Source organism: Myotis daubentonii, chromosome 6 (assembly GCF_963259705.1).
Source record: "Myotis daubentonii chromosome 6, mMyoDau2.1, whole genome shotgun sequence".
NCBI lineage: Eukaryota > Metazoa > Chordata > Mammalia > Chiroptera > Vespertilionidae > Myotis > Myotis daubentonii.
Window position 1 is genome coordinate 43,710,198 of NC_081845.1, and position 23,073 is coordinate 43,733,270.

Here is a 23,073-nt window from a genome sequence, read left to right on the forward strand (position 1 = left end):
TTTATAAATATAACAAAATAAATAGCTGGTACATATTTTAGAAAAGAAATGTTATTCAAAAAGTGCTCATTAAATTAATTTATCTTTAGCGCACTTGTTTAAAAAAGTTCTCATGTAAGTTTTCTGGTTAAATATTTATAGCTTGCACTAACTTAAATAAAAATATATAAGTGAAGGGGTAATTATCTCTTATATGTGAAAACTTTCAAAATTTTTCTTATATAAAATGCCACTTAAAAAGCATTTAATGCCTATACCAAAGAAAAGAATGTTGGCATTCAAAATTCTTCTAAAAATTTCAAAACATATCATCTGTAATTTTTTCTAGGTTGTATATTATTTTTATTCTGGATATACTTGAGAAAAAATATCTTTACTTTTAAGTTATTTACATATTGTCTTCTCAAAAAGGTTTCTCAAATATACCTTAACCTAAGGCTTAGGTTAAGACAAAATAGTAGAACTGATCAACCCTCTCATTTTTTATGAAAAAGAGTAAAATTCCCCTCCTATTATTTATTTAAAACATTAATATAGATATAAGACATCTTTAAATTCTAGTAGGTTATTTTCCTCACTAAAACAATATAAATGTCATTTTGTTATCAGAAACTTAGTTGTTTGAGGGTAACAATGATTTTCTCACAATCTCTATGAAGTCGCTCAATTTGTATTACTAAATCATCATTTAAGAGATAAATTTAAAATTGCCCTTTATTTCACTACAACATTAAAAACATAATCTGAAGACCAATTGAAGTGATTAATGAAAAATTAACAGTCATAATAGAAAAAGCTTTCCCACACAACAAGAATACAGAAGCTGGCAAAAGTAGGTTTATAGTTGTAAATACGCAAAACAGTTCATTCTTGTATTATTTTTTATATATTAATTATTGTATTAACCTTCCTTTGCCCACCAACATAGGATAAATCTATAAAGCAAATTTTGGTGGATAAAGGAAGAGATCGACAGTCATACAGTCATAGTAGGGGACTTTAACACCCCATTGATATCAATAGATTGATCTTCCTGACAGAAAATCAACAAGGACACAGCACCCTTAAATGACATATATTAGATGGATTTAATTGATATCTTCAGAGCATTTCACCCCAAAGCAGCAGAATATACATTCTTTTCAATTGCATATGGAACATTTTCTAGGATAGACCAAATGTCAGAAAACAGAACAAATCTCAATAAATTTAATAAGATTGAAATGTTACTAATAATGAATGGGCTAACAACGGGATCAAGGAAGAAATTAAATGATTCCTTGAAACTAATGAAAATCAGACTACAATAACCCAAAATCTTATGGGAAAACAGTCCTAAGAGGGAAATTCATAGCAATACAGGCCTACCTCAAGAAACAAGAAAAATTTCAAATAAACAACCTACCTTTACACTTAATGGAACTAGAAAGAAAAATAAACAAAGCCTAAAGTGAGTGGAAGGAAGGATATAGTAAAGGTCAGAGCAGACAAAAAAATAGAGTCTAAGAAAACAATATAGAAGATCAATGAAACAAGCCAGTCAGAGAAAGATAAATATCACATGATCTCACCCATTTGTGGGATATAATGAACAACATAAACTGATGAACAAAAATTGATCCAGAGACAGAGAAGCATCGATCAGATCGTCAAATCTCAGAGGGAAGGTAGAGGAGGGTGGGGGTAAGGGAGAGAGATCAACCAAAAGACTTGTATGCATGCATATAAGCATAACCAATGGACAGAGACACCAGGGGGTGAGAGCATGATTGGGGGGTGTGGTGGGGGGCAATGGGGGAATAAGAACACACATGTAATACCTTGATCAATAAAGAAAAAAAGAAAAGTTAAACAAGATTGGTGAACCTTTAACCAGTATCATCAAAAAAAGAGAGAGAGGATCAAAATAAATAAAATCAAAAATGAAAGAAAAATAACAATTGACTCCACCCAGAAATAAAAGGAATTGTAAGAAAATATTACAAACAACTATATGCCAACAATTGGACAATCTTGACAAAATGGATAAATTCCTAAGTATATGAAATTTTAAAATATATTGATTTTCTTTAAAACAGTATGTATAGCTATAAAAGTTGGAGTTATTTTAACTTTGAATGTGTACCATGTAGGACACTGTTCTTTTTATTGGTGAAGGGGCTCACACAGAAGTTCACGTTTGGAAGGATTTCCTTTGTCGTTTCAGATTTGGTTGTTGGGTTTTGAGGGATGGGATACGGAGCTAGAAGTGTGGGAGAGACTTCTCCAACATTGACATCTACTCCATGAGCTGTTTCTATGTGCTTATTTTATTGTAGTTTATTAAAATTACTTGATATTAAAAATTTATTAAAAGTGAATAAGTTCAAGGGATATTTTGTGTAATGTAAGTCATCCATATGGATATCAGATATCAGAAATCAACATGTAGAAGAGTAATCATATATTGGCCATAAGAAATCCTTTAGATTTCCAATTGAAACCAGAAGGACCACTGTCAGGCAATGTCTTCTTTTCAGTCTCTAATTTATCATATTATGGCACTAATTAATTTTAGAGAAATTCCTACACTGTAGTATTCTAACCATAGTAAAAATGCCTCTAGAGCCAAAACCGGTTTGGCTCAGTGGATAGAGCGTCGGCCTGCGGACTGAAAGGTCCCAGGTTCTATTCCGGTCAAGGGCATGTACCTGGGTTGCGGGCACATCCCCAGTAGGAGGTGTGCAGGAGGCAGCTGATCGATGTTTCTCTCTCATCGATGTTTCTAACTCTCTATCTCTCTCCCTTCCTCTCTGTAAAAAATCAATAAAATATATTTTAAAAAAAATGCCTCTAGAGATACTTTGATAAAAGTGTAAATTTTCAATAAAGAACTAATTTTAAAAATTTCAAAAGAATTATTTGTAATAGTAGTTCTGATAGCATGTCTTTAAGGTCAAACAATCCAACGTTTAGATCCAGAGAATTTAATAATTTATGCAATATTACTTAGAAACACATATACTGATGTTTAAGTGGTTATTCATACCGTCATAAATCCATCCAGCAAACCTGAATCGGGTTTCGGAGGTGCCTGCAACCGTTCCATCGACCATTTTTCAATGATGGAAGAGACTTGCGTATTTTCGGTATTTAATATTCTGAACCCTGTCATGTTAACGCCACTGTATCGGTAGGGCTCTACATCAAGAGCGAAGAGGTCCTGAAAGACAAATGTTTTCATGTTATTATCAAAAGAGTATATTTACAAGCATGCATAATTGAAATAGTCACTTATTCTTGCTTGCCTTAGGATACATATACACACACACTATTCTAATTCCACCAATGCTACAACAGGCTTTTTATAGCCACCTTTAAGATTTACATGAGCTTTCTTTTCCATGTTAAGGATAGCTTATCCTTAAATATTATGCATTACTATTTCACTTTTAACTAACTAGAGGTATCTTTTTGATGCCCTGCTTTTTTGGGTGGTTATTGCCATTTTATATTTTAGGTGTTTTTTTGTTTTGTTTTGTTTTGTTTTAAGAAACAGGTCACAATATATGGCTATCAAAACAGAAAAAAAAAAGTTAAGAAGACTGTCCTTTTCGGTTGCAGAATACCTGCAGTCCCTTTGCGACACCCTATCTGGCAACTTCACCACAAGGAACCCTTTAGATTTCCAATCTGTATACAGTGAATGCTCTGCTTTTCCCTTTGTTTTTCCCAGAAGACAGGAGACTAAAGCTATCAAAGTACTTGGAAGCACTTGGATGGCATTATGAAAACATGCAGCACATCAGACCTTCGCCTTTTCTCTAACCGATCTTACCGCCACGTAAGAATAGGGGCAAGATTAATGACATTGGTTCTATGTAAAGCTTGCCTTGAACACGTACAGCTATGCAGGTTACATAACAGGAATAAAATTATGTGAATCTTTAGGTTTTTCTTTTTCAATGTTTGCAGTCAAGCCAAGGATATATATCCAATGCAGTAAATAATATATTGCAATGTATGTGAAGGGGTAAAAGAGTAGAAGTCAGCAAAAGTCAGAAGACAGATGACTTAATTTTCATAGTCAGAAACAACTGCCTAAAGCAGATGGATTCTGAGCTGCCATCAAAGAGTGGTCAGGCTTTTGAGAGGCAAAAGGGGAAGTGTCAGTAGAGATAAAAATTAGAAAATGTACAACCTATCCAGGAGACTGATCTAGATCAGTTTGTCCACAAAAGAGAATTCATAAATAAAAGAGAGTAGCAGCAAACAAATCAACTAGAAAAGTTAGGTTAGAATCAAACTAAAAAGGCCTCAATTACAGGCTGTGTTCTATACACTGCACACTAGTTCTTTTCGTATTTTTTTTTTCTTATTAAGAGATGCTTTTGATTTCCCTAAAATCTTATGATTATGGGAGAACTGAATTTTGGCAGAATTAAAGTATAATTTGCTGATGAGTGAAGGCTTCCACTCCCTCTCCACCAGCCTATCACTGAGTTTCTTACAGGCCACAAAAATTCTCCTGGTGGGAAGTGATATAGAGATAGTACAGCAGAGTTAACCTTAATATTTATCAGTAAAATGCAACTTATAGCTAGAAGGATCTCCAGTGAAGGAGAGTTTTAATAGAGGAAGCTATTGTGATCAATTAAATCTTAGTAATTTGATCTGGTAGTTTCAACCCTCCGAAAAACAAGGTGATTACCTGGAAGACTTTTAAGTTAACAGAGAAAAAAGCATTCGTTAAATTGGTCACTGGGGAAAGAGAAGAAGATGCATGCTAGAGACACTATGGAGGAAAGAACAGTAGAATTTTGTTGGTGATAATGCGTCAGAGACAATAGAAATTTTGAAGGAAGTCAGAAGAGGGGTCAATTTAGAGGATAATATATTAAGTTTAGATAATTTGAAATGATCTTAATGACACAACAATTAGGATTATTCTTCAATGTAGCAATACTAATACACAACAATTCAAAACTATTACAGATGGACATCTAGATCTTATTTGAACAAAGATAATAATTGAAACTTTAAATACATACCATTTCTGAAGAAAATGATCAAAGATAACAAAAGAAAATAGGATGGAGGCCTAAATTTGGAGATATTTTTTGGAGACAGGCAGGAAACAAATCTTGGAGACATACAGCTATTTCACAGGGAGAGGTGTTAAAAGAAACAGGCCCCAAATGGAATCACTTTTGCAAAGCCCATGTCACCAAACCAAGGCTTAATACTTAGCCTAATTGCATTTTCAAACTTCCTTGGGAATGTCATCTTACTGGTCTGTCTGTAATTTCCAGGTCAACCACAGTGAGGTAATCTGCCTAAATAAACCCTTTTGTCCCCCAATAGGAGGTAATCTTGCCTGAAATAACCCTTTTCTGCATTTATGACTCCCTCTTCCCACGCTCTCTCTGCCTTTAAAAGCCTTTTGTACACCCCCTCAGAGCTCCTCTCCACTTGGTAGACAGGATGCTGTCCGATCCAAAATCATTCAATAAAGGCAACTAGATCTTCAACTTTACTTATTTAAATGTTATGTTCTTAATAAAGAGAAATCCGGATATGACATGATAAAGAAATAGAGTAAGTAGGTTTGATAAAACAGCAAAGTCAGGTTTTTGTCCATATTAAGGAAAAACTGTGTGGTGGGTATGTACAGACAAAAGATAAACGTAACATTCAATTTTCTAATAGTTAATTAAATAATATTGACTAAAAAACCAACTAAATATAGACAAATACAATATAGTAAATTTAATCTACTAAAAGAGCAGCTTCAACAAATATGATTTTTGTAAAGTGAATAGAGTTAACCATATAAGAATTTGTGCTTTTCTAAAACATTGATTTCTCAGTGAACTAGTTTTGAATTGCATTATGTTCTGAAACTCATCTAGAGATGAGACAATATTTTGAATTTAATATCTAAAATGATTTTATTTCAATATCACCAGCTTCCCACCAAGAAATATTAGTTCTTTGTTATGATAATTCCTCCTGGGCTTTATCAAAATAATATACAGTATAAGTACAACAGTGTCAGTCATATTATTTCTTCTCACTCAAAAGCCCATTTCCCATTCTGGAAAGTCATAATAATAAAATTAGAGCATTATCTTTATGTTTTATAAATTACTTACCAGAGTGGTAAAGATATAATGATAATATTCTGTCATCATCCCCATAGCTAATGCCTAAGAAATAAAAAATAAAAATAAGTAAATATAAGTATACTGATACTAAAGGTACACATTATATGAAATACATTATGTCAATAAGACAAATGAGAACAAAATAGTATGATTTAATAAAGAATCAGTCTATATTATTAAGGTTACATTAAAATTGAGTCAAACCAAGTCTTTTCTCCATAGTTGAAGAAGATTAGTGGTTACTGAAGAAATTTCAGAACTAATTATCTTGATAGAATAGCTATTAGTTGAATGTGTGCAATTGTGAAGCTTATTGCTTTGCATATTGAAGGAGAAATTTCATTTGACACAAACCTGAGATAGCACATCTTAGTTCATTATGTGTGTAATGTGTCCACCATTAATACCCTAATGAGGAACACCATTTTATTTTGATAAAAGGTATTACTCAATTAGGGAAAAATGTGATGCAAAGTACAATGCCAATAGGAATTTTTTTTCGCATTTTAGAGATGTTTCCCCGACATTAAAGAAGCAGGTGTAAATCACCACTGTCATTCAAAAAGTACAGATAAAAAATATATTTTTATTAATAGGCCAGTTTCAATCCTCTATGTTTTATTTCATACTTTTAAGTCCTTGTCAATATTAGACTACTAATATTAAAACAAAGATTTTGGACAAAGAGTCAGTAGAAAACAAGCATTTTCAGGTGCATCTAACATCCAATACTGTTCCACACACTAACTACACAAATTCATTCTGGGCAGAGGTGGCATCTTAGCTATTAAGACATGCATGTCAATTAGTGTCTTCAATTTGCCTCAGAAAAATCTAGCCAGCCCCAAGCTCCATTCAGTTTTAAAGCTTTCAGAAAAGAGAACTTCAAATTCACTGTTGCTGAGTATTTAGAAAAAGCTTAGTTAGTGTAAACAAATTAAGCAAACAAATAAGCAAATAAGGCTACACTGATAAATCCATTGTTTTCTTTTCTGGATATTTAAAATATTGGATTAAACCCATCTATGTCTGCTCTCCAAATCCTATACCATATCCTCAGAGTTCCATCGTTAACCAATGTTGAAGAATCTCAGAAAAAATATAAATCATAAAATAGAGTCCTAGTAAATGTTGTCTTGCTACATTAACAAGTTATTTGATTTATTCTTGAATTGGTTTCTAGAATAACTGAGTTCTAAAGAGGAGACAAATCTCTGGGACAAGGTAACTTAAAAAAATACTGCTGTATATATGTGGTTTGCCAGTGTTATAGAATCTAAAGGACATAGTCTGTGTGATAATGTTACTCTGACTTCTTAATTTTCACATTCTCATTTTACCTTTGCTCTGAATTTTCATTTTCTAATCCATATATATACATATACATATACATATACATATACATATACATATACATATACATATACACATACACATACACATACACATACACATACACATACACATACACATATATATACACATAGTAAGCAACCGGAACGCCAAAATGACCAGAATGACCAGTTGCTATGACGCCAACTGCAGCCAGAGAACCAGCCTGATCCGAGGGTGGGGCTGGACGGCCAACCTCCTGCAGCCCCTCCCTCTGGCAAGCCCCGTCCCCTTTGGGCCCCCACCACCCTGATCAGCCCGCAAACCCTCCCCCCTGCCAGCCTCACCCCTGATCGCTCCCCTACCCCAACAGGGAGTGGGACCAGCTGGCCAACTTCCTGCAGCCATTCCCCCCACCCAGCCCCACCCCAGATCGACCTCCAGACCCCAATTAGGGGCAGGGCCACCAGCCAACCGCCTGCAGCTTCTCCTCCAGGCAGCTGGCCCCTGATCAGCCTCCCTAACCCCAATTGGGGGCAAAACCCACTGGCGAATTGCCCTCCGCCCCTCCCCACAGCTGCCCAGCCCTGATCGGGCCCCAATTGGGATGGGCCAGTCTGACAACCTCCCACCATCTCCTCTTCCCGACAGGCCTGGCCCCGATCCACCCCAATTGGGGCCAGGCTGGCCAGACCCCACCCGTGCACGAATTTGTGCACTGGGCCACTAGTCTTGTTATAATTATGTATCTTTTTCTGTTGTGTATATATTTTAAATATTATTATAATTCTGTTTTCTTACTAATATGTGTATCCTGACCTAGGTTTATTTTAGAATAAATATTTTTTACTATCTCTAAGTCAGAATACACATAAGAAAACAAGTATAAAATAATGAATGAATCAAAGAGAAGGCAGAATGGAAATCCTATTAAAGATGATAGGCCTCTCACCTTTCAAATAGCAAAATAAGTCATAGTTATTCTAGGGACAAAACAGCTGATCATTTACATGCTAATTGGAAGCCTAGAGAGAGAGCCTACCAAAGCTCTGTTAGCTGAGTATTAACTCACTCCAGGAATAAAGAAAAGGTCTCCTTTCCAAGGCTGTTATTTTCTTTTTAAATACATTTTTTATTGATTTCAGAGAGGAAGAAAGAGGGGGAGAGAGAGGAAAATATCAATGATGAGAGAGAATCATTGATCAGCTGCCTCCTGCACATCCCACAATGGGGATAGAGCCTGCAACCTGGGCATGTGCCCTGACTAAGAACTGAACCATGACCTGCTGGCTTATAGGTCAATGTTCAACCACTGAGCCATACTGGCTGGGCAAGTCTGTGTATTCTTAATGTGATCAAGAATTGTTTTGATATTAAATGAAAACAAATTCCTACTCTAGATTTCAGTGCTTACTTTATTGCATTATTTTGCTCATTAAAAAAAAAATAAAAACAAACAAACCTCACATGCTTTATTACCCAAATATAACACTAGATCAATTTTCCAAATCCAATTAAATATTTTACTGTAGTGAAATCAATATTCATATGGGGAGATTGGACAAACTTCTGTTTAATAAAATAAACATGTTAAAACAGGCATTTACTGTTGGTAATTATATGTTAAAGGACATAATTTGACATCTGAATCTACATCACTCTCTAGTAGTGCAATTTTATCCTACACATGAAAGATCTGAAGACAGTTAAAAAATTCTAAAACACCATGGTGTCAGCAATGTACAGAAAAATTCTAAAAAACAAAGTATAAAAACTTATGTTCAAATGCAGGTTTTACCACATTGTAAGTATATGGCCTTGAACTAACTATGTAACTCCCAACATTAGTTCCCTCATCTGTAAGATATCTACACTAATAAAAGACAAACATGCAAATTGACTGTACCTTTGCTACACCTTAACCCATGCCCACCAGCCAATCAGAGCAACTATATGCAAATTAACCCAACCAAGGTAGCAGCCGGCAGCCACAGAGCTGGAGCAAGCAGGAGGATTGGTTGCCCCAATGATGGAGGAAGCCAAGCTTCCCTCCCGCCCGCTCTGGTTGGCTCTGAGCTCCTCTCAAGGCTACAAAGTTTCAATTCTAGAAGGTAAATAAATCCCAAAAGAAAAAAAAAAGAAAAAAAGGAGAGGCTGGAGGCTTCCATTGCTGGCCTTCAGCCCCTCACCCAGACTGGCCAGGCACCCCAGTAGAGAACCCCCACCCTAAAGGGGTGTGGCCAGCCTGAAAATAGCCATCAGCCCCTCACCCAGGCTAGCCAAACCTCCATGGGGTGAGGGTCCCCACTCGGGGGGAGGGGCTTGACCAGCCTGCAAACAGCCATCAGCCCCTCACCCAGGCTGGCCAGGCACCCCAGCAGGACCCCCACCCTAATCTGGGTCACCCTTCAGGGCAAACCAGCCGGACCCCACCCATGCACCAGGCCTCTATCCTATATAATAAAAGGGTAATATGCAAACTGACCCTAACAGCAGAACAACTGGGAATGAGTGGTCACTATGACACACACTGACCACCAGGGGGCAGACGCTCAATGCAGGAGCTGAACCCTGGTGGTCAGTGCGTTACTACAGGGGAAGCTCTGCTCAGCCACAAGCCAGGCTGGTGGCTGCCAGTACAGCGGTGGTGGTGGGAGCCTCTCCTGCCTCCTCAGCAGCGCTAAGGATGTCCGACTACAGCTTAGGCCTGCTCCCCACTGGCAAGTGGACATCCCCCGAGGGCTGCCAGGCTCCAGAGGGATGTCTGATTGCCAGCTTAGGCCCAATCCCCCTGGGAGCAGGCCTAAGCCAGCAGGTGGTCATTCCCCGAGGGGTCCCAGATTATGAGAGGGCACAGGCCGGGCTGAGGAACCCTCCCCCCCGAGTGCACAAATTTTTGTGCACCTGACCTCTATTAAGCTAATCATAATTGCTGTTTTCAAAGGTGCTATTAGGTCTGAATAGTGCTGAAATAATATTAAGAGATCTTACTGCTATAAATTATTTCATTTGATGTAGTATTATCTTTTAAGTAGGCAATGCTTATTCTGGAAGGAATCTTTCTTTTATATTAAATGTCCTGTTAATAAAATTACATAGATTGCAAGTGTACAATTCTATAATGCATCATCTGTACATTGCATTGTGTGTGTACCACCCAAAGTTAAATCTTCTGTCACCATGCATTTAACTCCCTTTCCCCTTTACTATCCTCCCACTCCCTTCCTTCTGGTAACCACTATACTGTTGTCTGTGTCTATGAGTTTTTGTTTGTTTGTGTTCTTGTTTGTTCATTATTCCTTTCAGTTTTATTTCTTAATGGCACTGGGTGGGATACACATCCCTCTGGTATTTCCTTGCTGTTGAGACTCATTCTCTTTGTCTTAAAGTAGAGGTAGCCCATTTTTCTTTTGGTTGTGATGATAATTAAATATGAGCAAATGTGTAAGGCATCTCACAGTAGATACCAGCTAAATAGCAAATCTTTTTTTCTTTCCCTACCAGTTGATTTTAATGGCTGAGCTGCTCAACTGTTGACCCCTAGTTTCTCCTTCATTTCAGTACAAAACAGAAATATCTGTGTCATTAATCAATATTCACATTAAAAAACAGTATTTAGCCACTTAAAATAACCTATAAACTACAATCTGTTTGAAGATCATCAATCCTGACATTACTTTTCCTGCAAAACAATATATTAAAAGCAATTGTCAGACTTTTTATCAGAAAATTACATCTAGGAAAATACTCTGTGTGTACGGACAGAAAAATAAACTGTCCGTATAACAATAACACTTTGATTTGAAAACCAAAGTCCAAACTTTAAATGCAAATTTAAAAATAAACTAATAATTTAAGTAATTTAAACATTACCTGTTTCAAAATGCCTGCTGCCATTTCATGGCTACAGTCAAAGATTACATGGAACTCCTTGCCTCTTTTCATTTCTTTTAGTAAGGGTTTTGCATCCTTTGTATCAGCAGGTAGTTGACGAATTTTAAGTCGAAGATTGTACCTTGATGGAGCTTTGATGAGCTCTTGCAAACGAATGAGACCTTTAATGAAAAAGGTACAAAAAAAGAATATTAGAGAAAAGTTGGAGTGGGCCATAGAATCACAAAACATACCACAATGTCTGATTTTCTTGCCCATGTATATGCGCATAATGTAGTATGACCATTAAAATTCCTATTTCAAAACTCTAGATTCCAGATGATTTTCATTAAAATAATCATTTTCGAAGTTCTATAAGGTATTTTTCAAATTATGAAATACATAAATGACTATGTATTTAACATAAATCATTTAAATATGTAAATGAAGGGTGTCAAATTGTCTTCCTCTATACCTCAATATTACTCTCAATTGTCTCCCTCTGTACCTCAATACTACTCACTGTTAATAGCTTGAAATATAAATATTCCATATACTTTCTGTGCAATTTCAAATATATATACTTAGAGGTTTGCTTTGTTTTGTGTTTTATATTAATAGTTGTTTTGTGAAAATGTCTTATACACTGTTTTAAGTCAGTGACTATTATTCTAGTTTGTCCATCATTAAGAGTGTTTTATAGAGGACATAATTTTTGTAATTACTCTCTATTTGTAGAAACTTCGGTTACTTCTTTTTTTGTTTTTTATTTACAAGTAATGGTTTAGTAATTTGGTGTATTTTCAAAAGTGAAATAATATTCCTTAATAAAATAGACTCTAAGTAGCCTGAACCATAATGAAATTACTTTAAGAAATAAACTTTTTAATATTATTTTATAGGTATAATATTAAATTCAGAAATTAATATAACCACGGACATTGGTAAAGCAAACATTTTCCTAGAGCAGTAGCTCTTGATTACATTAAAAACTAAATCATCGCTTCTCGGCCTTTTGGCTAAGATCAAGTGTAGTATCTGTTCTTATCAGTTTAAAAACTAAATCAAACTAGTAGACACATATTTAATAGGTCATAGAAATGTCATGCACTTAAAAATAACAAAGAAAAATAATTGACTGTATTCCTTTATACAAACTTCAAGTAATGAAACCCCTTTAGGAACTGATACAAAAGACACAATATATAAAAGAGCTTGATAAGAAAAAAGGATCATCCAATTATATTCAAGCTTGAACCAAATTAGCAATTTCCTTTTCTCTTCTTTCTACTCTTTCTTCTTATCCACCTACCTCTTTTTCCATTTTATTTCTATATTTTTATTTCTCCATTTCTATCTTCCCTGAAAAGCTATTTTCATAAATATTAATATGACAATAATAATAAAGGAATAGATTTGTAAGTAACTAACCTGGAACAAATCATTATAACTAAAAACCTATCATTTATTAAAATATATAAGATCTAAAGACTAAAATCCAATTATAAAAGTTTTAAAATAAATAATCTATTCTCATATATTTATGCCGTGTGCACTTTAATATAGTGCAACATAGCTAACAATAAAATTAACTTAACCAATTATTTTCATCCACAAATAAGACATACAATTTAAAAAACATCCAAACTGAAACTTATCTACTATCTTTTGCTTTTAAAATAGCATCCCATAAAAATTACTTTATTGTAGATTATTTTACAATTTTGCCATTTAAAATTATCCAAATAATGATGGTATAACTTACAAAGTATAGTATTATTAGTTCATTTTGTTTTACAAATTTAAATATTTATTAATATAACAAAGTAAATAGTATATAATTAATTGCTATTAAATGTACCCTTTAAGCAATACAATTCAGTCTAGAGAATTAACATGTATATAATGAGTACAGATTACATGATTTAGTATATACATAAAATTGAGCTGTACAAAGGTAAAAATAAAAATATCTGCTACATATACCACCTGCTTATTTGTAGCAGAGTTTAACATTGGACTTATTTTTTTTATATATTTTATTGATTTTTTATAGAGAGGAAGGGAGAGAGATAGAGAGTTAGAAACATCGATGAGAGAGAAACATCGATCAGCTGCCTCCTGCACATCTCCTACTGGGGATATGCCCGCAACCCAGGTACATGCCCTTGACCGGAATCGAACCTGGGACCTTTCAGTCCGCAGGCCGACGCTCTATCCACTGAGCCAAACTGGTTTCGGCTAACATTGGACTTATAAAATCTTTCAAAGCATGTATGAAAGTACCAGATCCAGAGGAAACTTTAGTTTCCATGGTAGATCAGCAGTTCAAAGTGTGGTCCGCAGACCCTTACATCCTTACGTTTTCATAATAAAACTAAGAGATTATTTGGCTTTTTTACTCTCATTACCTCTCATGTGTGAAGTGGAGTGTACTAGAGGTTACAAAATGTATGATGTTACAAGAGATTGAATGAGAAAACAGATATGAAAATCTAGCTAACTCCCATTAAATCAAATATTAAAGAGACTTATGATAATATAAAGCAATGCCACTTTTCTCACTGTTTTTTGTTTGTTGTTTGTTTGCTCTGGAAAATATAGGTATGTTTCATTAAAAATATGCTATTTATGTGATTAAATAATGGGTTTACTATTGCCATTATTAAATGAATCAATATGTATTTTAAATGTATGATTTTTATTTTGAATATGGTATCAGTAAATATAACACATAAGTTCTTTTAGATATAATCATGAAATATTAAGAATGTGAAGTACTAAAACCAAAATGTCTAAGAATTATTCGATTGGATTATCCCTAAATTTTTCATAGCTGGAAATATTCATTATTCTAACAAAATTATTTATATAAAACAGACTGATCAATACCTGGTCAGTAGCTTTAGCTGAAGAAAGAAGAGCAAGCTGCGCTTGGCTTATTTACCTCACAAGATTTTGTGCAAGTTAAATGTAGACTTAGGGGAGTTGGCCTATCATAACAAAAAATAGCCTGGGTATTGTATTTGAATCTCAGTTCAAAAATCTATGATCTGTGTAAAAGGATAAAACCATCTATGTATTAATATATAAAACACCAAAAAAAAGAAACTGGCATATATTAGATTCTCAATAAGTGGCAGGTGTCATTGGTGTTATTTTTATTAACATAGGAAGAATATAGTTATTTTTTTAATGTGCTAGTTATTAAGTCTGTTTTAGAAGGTATTTGACACTGATTTAGACTGAAAACCTAACAATATTTTAATCAATTTTTTAAGAGATGAACTTATTACCAAAGGAAAGGGGTTATATAGTTACAAATTAGTCTAGCAGTTTTTTAAGTTGAAAAAGCTCAACTAACTCAAAAACATAAATTTTATGAAGAACAAAATCCATCAAGAGTATTTGTGAAGTTCGCCTTAAGTATAAATACTGCCAAGGATATTCAAGTCTCTTAAGAACTCATGTGGATAGTCCCTGGAGCCATAAAACAATAAATGTTTACTTATTCTCTTCACACATATACATCCCAGCTGGCATTAATGTAACAGATTTCAGTTTGCCCACTTCCCTGGGGAATAATATCAAAGATCTAAGAAAATAACTGTTGCTACTAGGAACTGCCATTTCCTAGTGAAGAATTTAAGTGAAATGTCTTCATTCAACATAGATCTACTGCATGTCTTCTATGTGGCAGACACTGTTTCACTGATAAACACTATGACTGAAGTTATATTAGGTATTCAGTCTCAACTGCATGATATCAAGTTTGACTTTGGCATTTTTTAATACAAAAGTTGTTCCTAAAATGTTTTTCACAATCAGTTTTTGGAATAAAGGTGGTTCAATAGCATCAGAGAGCAGAAACCTGGACACCTATTTGAATCCTCAGAGCAGCATCATAGTTTTAAGTTACAGCTTTCCATCATCTCCTGTACTCAGAAGTCTAAGCACTTCTATCTCTCTTGGCTTCTAAGCATTCATTGATGTGCCCTGGGGTGTTGCCTCCTTTTTAATCTATATGCTCATTCTAGGTTCTTTGTCTTCCTCATTATCTGACATTTAGATACAAATGTCTGTCCCAAACCTGTTATTTAGAACACTTTGGAAGAATAAGAGGAGTGACAAAATGGAAGATGCATTCAAAATATCCAAAGAACAGATGCTTACCTACCTATTTGATATAAGTAATTGGATGGCATCCTGTATGTGGATGGTGTTTTCTCCATAGTAAAATGGGCGTAAATGAAAGGAATATATTCCAATTACAATACTGGCTATGTATTTTCCTCTGCAGATCTCTGTCGGTCTTCCTACCTCCCCCAATATCCTCCTGCAACTAACAATGTTCTAAAAATAGTAATTCCTGAAAAGATCACCCTAATCAAATTCATCATCATATAGAACTGAATATGCATTCTTTGTAAAAAAAACAAAAGAGTTTTCCCCCTTTTTTAGGGGAAAAAAAAGTGAGCCTCTCAAAGTATTTAAATGGTTTACATGCAGTCTTGTCCTATGGGGCCTTTGATCAAAATGGAGAAATAAAGGGACCCATCTCTGAGATGAAATAAAAGGAAAAAGTCTATTTTATTGAAAATGTGGCTAAAACAAATAATTTCCGAAGAACAAGTTTCAGAAAAATAGTTTAGCCAATTTGGCACCTGGTTAGGTTATTTAATGAAAGAGTAGAATTATAACTCCTTAAAACAGCCTTTTAATTAAAATGCCCACTTTTCCCTAATGCAATTAGTTGATGTAATGGTAATAAAAAAGAAACAATCTGCACAGATGGGTTTCTGAAAAGCTTCTAACAAAGAAGAGCTGCGCATTGCAATTATCACTTTATTTTGGAAGATGAGTAACATTCTACTGCCTCTAATTCCTTCACAGATAGTATATTTTTTTAACCTCTTTCCACTTTCAGTTATTTTACAATAGCTGAAATCAAGGTTTATCTTGTGCTTACAGGGAATAGAGGTCTGAGCTGCTCTTTTCAAAAGTTTCCATCAATTTAGCTTTTAAGGAGACTCCAGAAGGAGCCATTTGTGCACACTCCAGCTGGCGCTTCCTTCCAAAAAGATCAATCACACAACCTCTCCACAGGCCCAGCCTCTCCAGGCCCCAGGAAGGGAGTCCCATGTCTCCCCCCATCCCCAGGTATTGATTTGGGCAGCCCACAAACTAGAGCTTTGCCACCTGGCTTACTCAACAGCCTTATTTATCATTTCAGCAAATGTAGTCTCTGTGCAGGCCAGACTTCCCCCAAAAGTGCACTGTATAATAAACGATACAAAAATGACTCATCTACATTCAATGGTTCATCACACACACACACACACACACACACACACACACACACACCCTTTTTTTTTTTTTTTTTAGTTGAGAAAGGACCATTCATTGAGAGGTCAAAGAATAATGTTTCGAGTTATTTATATTAGGATGTTTTATTTGTACTACAGAACGTTTTAAAGAAAACTTGATAGAATATGTAGACCGGGTATGGATTTTGTAATGTTTGGTAATACTCTAAATATAGAGAAGAAAGCTAATCATAATTTTTAAAAATTTTAAATGGTTTTGACAGGAGAGGTAGATTGGCACTACAAAAATGTTTGTCTCCAAATTTCTGTGAGCCCTCCTTTTCTGGGGTTAGGTGAATTTGTTCATCAGTACTAGGGAAATAAAAAATAAAGAACACTGGGGTCTAGGAAAAGAAGGGAGGAGAGGAAGGGAAGACGAAGCTTCCAAAGCTCTTTCATCTTGTTTGAAGAGAGAAAGTTGGTGATATAAAGTAAAATTAGAGGGCTGATCTCCTGAAAAAACCTTCAAATCCTAACAGTAACTTTCTAGACAGGGATTGGCTCCTCTCTTTCTGAGATTTTTTGTATTTTTAAAGTATGCTAGAGCCTAAGAAATTCAAAAATCAAAATATCCTATCTAATAAAGAGGAACTATGCTAATTGACCTTCACGCCATCGCAAAGAATGTGATGCCCAGAACAAATAAGGAGGGAATATGCTAATTGACTGTCCCGCCCTCAAAGATGGTGGCACCCACAGCCAATAAGGAGGGAATATGCTAATTGACTGTCACGCCCTCAAAGAAGGCAGTGCCCACAGCCACAAGAGGGCTGGTAGGGGAGGACAGTTGTGGGAGATCAGGCCTGCAGGAGAGGGCAGTAAGGGGCAACCAGGCTGGCAGGGGAGAGAAGTTGGGGGCAACCGGGCCAGCAGGGGAGCAGTTAGGCATCAATCAGGCTGGCAGGGGAGTGGTTTGGGGGTGACCAGGCTGGCAGGCAGAAGCGGTTAGGGGCAATCAGGCAGGCAGGCAATCAGTTGGGAGTCAGCAGTGCTGGATTGTGAGAGGGTACAACCCCCTCCCCAGTGCATGAATTTTGTGTACCGGGCCTCTAGTTTAAAAATAAAATAAAAGTACTTTAGTTTGATATATTGAAATTTAAGTAGCAAATGAATTTTAATTGTAATCTCAGCATGTGAATGTGAAGAACATTGTGTTGATAATGATTTTCATACTAATTCTGTGTTCAGGGGCATGTTTCAATAGGGATTGGAACTGGGGTGGTGAGCTAGGCATGATAGCATCATGTAAAGGTCATCCCTATATTAAAATCTCCTGCTTATTTTTTGTATCATCAAATCCTATCCATTATATTTTTATTGATAGAAAAGCATTTCTATACTTCAAAATGGAAAATAATACAATGCCAACCATACATTTTAGGCATCCTGATCTCTAAGGAAGCCAGGACCTGAATGGTTTAATCCTGAACCATAATGCATTCAAACAAGTAAAGTCCAAAGAGGAATTCTGACATGCAGTCTCCTGCAAATATTTTACAAGTGTACAAATTTATAGTTTGAAGTGACTTGTTACAATTCTATATTTTCCTCTCCTCAAATAACCTCAAATCCTGAAAACTCACTCTGACACATAATACACATAAACACACACATGCGCACACATATGCACACCCATACACACTACTCTGCTTCTATTTCCCTGGGAAATATAATTTACCTCTTTGTTGACATTTCTCTGTAGCAGAGTCTGACCATGATGTTTTTGTTATTTCTGCTTGGCTGACATTTGTCAAGTCCACATCACAAATACTACAGAACTGATCTAGCAAAACAGATGCCTCTTAGTAAGGCCTGGGTGAGGGAGTCACCAACAGGCAATTACAGAGTAACTGTTAGCAGGTAAGTCGTGAAGAGAGGCTAAAACCCAAAGGTCAATGCTGTGTGTTGCAGCATGCTGTGAAATTTCCGAACCATACAGTGGCATGGCAGTCCACACCCGCCTCATTAACTTTCTCTTGAGTGGCTACAGACAAAGGTATTTAAATCTTTTAAACTTTAGTTTTCTCATATATAAAAATATGATAATAGTTATTAACATATAGGAGAAAATCAAATGAGCTAATAATCATTTGAATCACTTGATACTGTGCCTGGCACAGATTAATCCTTTTCACGAGTTTATGGTATGTACTTCTCTCTTGGACCCCAGATATTGCAGGCCTGTGTGTGCTCCAATAGGCCCTGTTTGCTCCCCAAATCCTGTTTGCAGTCTTGTGAGTGGTCTCTATCAAAATTTCTCCATTTCAAGTATCTAAATCAGTTCTGCTTCCCGTTTGGAACCTAATTAATACTCTATCTATATGCTGATGACTACCAAATTTCTATCTATTGCCAGAACACTTCCCTGAAATCTGGACTCTTAAATGCACTCTCTTGTTTCACAACTATGCAGTAATAAATTAGCCTTATCCCCAAAGAAGTCTGGCCTTTGCTAGAGGCTCTTGGGAGGTGATGTCTAAGTCCTTGGAATGTCCTGCCTGACAAGAACGTCTTTGTTATCTGGGGCCCTTGTGTTATACAGGATGGTCTAATGATGTGACTTGTAGTAGGTGTTTGAGTTGTGAGGTTATCGATCTCTGGAGGGTCAGCCAGGCCAGTGCTCAGCCATGTCTGCATGGTTAAGCACCAGCAAAAACTCTGGACACCAAGACTCAGGTGGGCTTTCTTGTTGGTAACATTCCATGCATATTGTCACTTAGTGTTGCTGGCAATAGTTAGCACTATTCACAAATCCACGGGGAGAGGGCACTGGAACCCCTGAGTGTGGACTCCCGTGACCTTTGCCCCATGTGTCTTTTCTCTTGGCTGATCTTAATCTGTATCCTTTTCTTGTTATAAATCACAACAGTATAACAGCAGTCAATCATTCTGTAAGTTGTTCTAGTGAATTATCAAACTTGCAGGTGATCTTGAATACCCTTGAATTTGCAATTGGTGTCAGAAGTGAAGGTGTCCTTAAAGACACCTGACTAATGCAACATGCCAACTCTGATTTATAGTAGATACTTGGCCCTTCATCTCTCCACCCTCTGAAATATCTCCTCCCTCAGTTGTCCCAAGTAGGACAATGGCAACTCTTATCATTCCAGGTACTCAGGCCCGAAACCTAGTGACATATTTGATTCTTCTCTTTCTAACACACCTTCCATCCAATGGATTATAAAATCCTATTGGATCCTTCTTCAAAATATATAAAAAAGCTACCTACTCTTACTACTTCTAACACACTGAATTGAGCTACTTTGACCTCTCAAATAGATTAAAGTCTCCTAAGTAACATTGCCCTTATATATTTGTATATTCGGGTACATCTGGTAATAGCTCAATGACTAGAGGGCTTATTTCATAAGTTTGGTACGTACAGTGTCTGGACCATTTTATGATAGAAAAGTGGGAATGAAGAATGCAGGAGCATGAAGAACAATTTTAGTACAGGCATAGAACTATGGGAGCCGATGAATGGAACTATAGTCAGTGGCCGTGGAAATATGTTGTCCTTTGGCTTGACTCAATACACAAAGAATTCCAATGTATAACGTACATTAAAACAGTGGCTTGTGATTTTCTAGGCCAAGTACTTCCAGATAATCATTCCATCTAAAGAAAGTTGTACAGACAGCAGAATGCAATACTGCTAGGCAAGGTCTCAGGGCTATAACCAGAGGTCTCAACTTCAGAGCAGGAGAAGCAACAGGAATAATGGGAAAGGAATGTACAGAGAATGCCAAAAATTGCTACCTTGGGCTTGAGGCTCGGTCCAAGACTAGCTTGAAGTTGAATGCAAGGCCAGCTCCACGCTACCCCATGAGGCTCCTAATTGGTCACAGCTTTCCCCAGGCTGAATTGTTACATGGAGTGCATTGGTGTTCCCTGCAAAGCAGGGGCTGCCCGCCTGAGTGTTACTCCTAAAGTCAATACCAAAATAGGATTTCCCTGTTTCTTCTCTCACTGCCATGAGGAAAAGCAATTATGCCATTATTAAAACATAAACAGGGCTTTTCACTGCGCTAAGGCTAAGATCCCTTGGCCTCTAAGGCCTTGGGGTCTAAGTTCAGTAAGTACCAAAATCAATTCTATCCAGAATGCTTCAGTTTGTGAGAAGCCAACAGACTTAGTGTTAAATTTTAATTCTTCTTTCCTGACTGCTATGAAAATTTGATGCATCCAATTCATGAGTGTATAAGGATATACTGACTGATTTCCAGCCCAGGTAACGTGGGATTGTGCTCAGTGAGGGTACCATAGTCACAATTAGCGGCTTTGCCCTAGGCTGGCCCAGCTCTAGATCCGTCCTATCATCAAATTTTAATCTGTCCGTTTTGTACAGCAGGGGAATGTAGGCCTATGCTTGGTATAATCAGACAGAGCAGGTAACAGGCTGGACAGTTTAATGAGAAGACAGCTATATCGTCAGAACTCTTTTGGTAAGATGCACAGACCCAATTCACACTACCCTGAGCAAAAAGGGAACTCGCTGCCTCCCATAACTGAAAACAAACTCCAGGCATGCTTACAGGCAGGAATTCTTTGTTGCTCAGTTCTCTCTTCCTCTGCGTTCCCTTCATTTATCCCATGGCACAGATAATCAACAGACTCTCATACCCTTAAAGAGATATTTTCTTTGAAATTCTTGTCAAAATCCCATGAAGGACCCTGTGTGACCCAGATTGGGGTTATTTGGTATGAAAAGGGCTGACATTGGATGCATCTGTGGGTGGTGGGGGGAAGAAAGTGAGCCTTGCCTGAAGCAGAGAGACTAAGATTTCCTCAGGGATTCTGGGCAAACACACAAACACAGCCCAGACATACATCATGGCAGCATCCTAGAAACTTTCTAAACAGGATAACTGCACTTTGGTTTGTGATCAGAGTTTGGTAATATTGCGATTCAATAGTTGTTTAAAATTAAAATTATTTTATTATTTTTCACAAACTGGGGCCCTTTTGAGAGAGTCTAAGTAAGAGATGTAAGTGATATAAGTGTGTAGTAATTAGACCAGGATGAGCATTCCCCAGGAACATTCTGGGCAAACCGGGGATTCTGTTCAGTCCTCCTCTCACTTCACAGCTTCTTCATCCTGCATCTTAGATATGTTATCGCCTGCTGTCCTGGCAATGCTACCCGCCCCCAGCAAGACTCATTGTCCAATTCTGAAGGCCACATAGCAGGTTCCTTTGCCTGGAGACAATTCTGCTCAGATGAGCCCCTGTCCTTCTGTCACTCTAACTGCCCTCTCAGCCTGTGATAACCCAGAGTCAGCTCCCAGACAGTAGCTGATTAGGTACCTGCTGTTGCTAAATCCTCACTTGTGTCCAGGTCCGTGCAGTTATCGAGTGGCAAATCATCCTTCATAGCTCCTTTTCTGGCTCTGTCCCAGGATACTGCTGTTGCCCGTTTTATCCTACCACTTAATGCATCAAATATAATTTAAAGTAGACACTGTTGAAACAGCTTAAGAAGCTTACATGGTGGGCCCACGACTAACAATAATTACCAGAACTACTATGTGCTGATATAAATACCAAGTAGAATGTGACTCTTAAGAAGCTCAGATTTTATATTTTTGTCCCAGAAAAGAATACCATTAGCTTCCAATGCCTTCAGCAATTGTGCTCTTTAAACATGTATCCTATCTCATAAAAGGTTTAAAAATGTGAATATATCAGGAATTCACAACAGCATATACTATGTGCTTTGAATTTGGAATGTAAAAATGAAATCCAATAATATAAAAGGTATCTGCTATTTTGAGATTAAAAGATAGTGGGAAGAGAGACATGTAAATCATTTCTCTACAATGAATTAGGAGCAATGATGGGAGTGTCTCTAAAGTGTAATGGAAGTGGTAGGGATAGGATGCCCAAGATGGGCAACCATGTGGCAAGTGGAAATGGATGGACAGGTATTGAAGGAAGAAGAAACTGCATGTACAAGATATGATGATGTGAGAGTATGGAAAGTTCACAAAGACCTGTGAGTTCTTTGGTTGGTAGTGCTGGAACTTCAAGTATAAGCTGGAAATAGTGGGAGGTGAATCTGGACCAGTGTGAGGCAACAGCCAATTGTGAAAGACACCATATCAAATTGTACTTTCTATGAGAAGGAACTTCATAGTTGCAAGTATTTTAGACAAAAACAATCCAGGCTGGCTAAAGCACAAAAGGAGAGTAGATTAGAACATTTCAGGTAGTTTCATGAAACCCAAGTATGGGATTTCAGTCATTCCTTAGAAACAGAAAAAGTAGAAAGAGGCTCTGGAAAAAAAAAACACCCTTTTTATGCCTCTGCTCCTTTTTTGCATGCCTGCTTTAGTCTTTTCTTTCTAACAAGACCA

At 36.6% G+C, this 23,073-nt stretch overlaps 1 protein-coding gene and 1 pseudogene across 6 annotated transcripts in view; one reads left to right on the plus strand and one right to left on the minus strand.

The window, feature by feature from the left end:
- Positions 1-23,073, minus strand: part of GRIK2 (glutamate ionotropic receptor kainate type subunit 2) — a 567,703-nt gene that overhangs the window by 307,057 nt on the left and 237,573 nt on the right. For all 6 annotated transcript variants that reach the window (XM_059700852.1, XM_059700851.1, XM_059700850.1 and 3 more), the window contains exons 5-7: positions 11,352-11,533; positions 6,135-6,188; positions 3,029-3,202 (exon numbers count right to left, since the gene is read on the minus strand). In XM_059700852.1, coding sequence (XP_059556835.1) covers positions 3,029-3,202; positions 6,135-6,188; positions 11,352-11,533 — 410 coding nt within the window. The remainder of the gene's footprint in view (positions 1-3,028; positions 3,203-6,134; positions 6,189-11,351; positions 11,534-23,073) is intronic.
- On the plus strand, positions 12,351-12,467 carry LOC132237861 (U2 spliceosomal RNA; annotated as a pseudogene).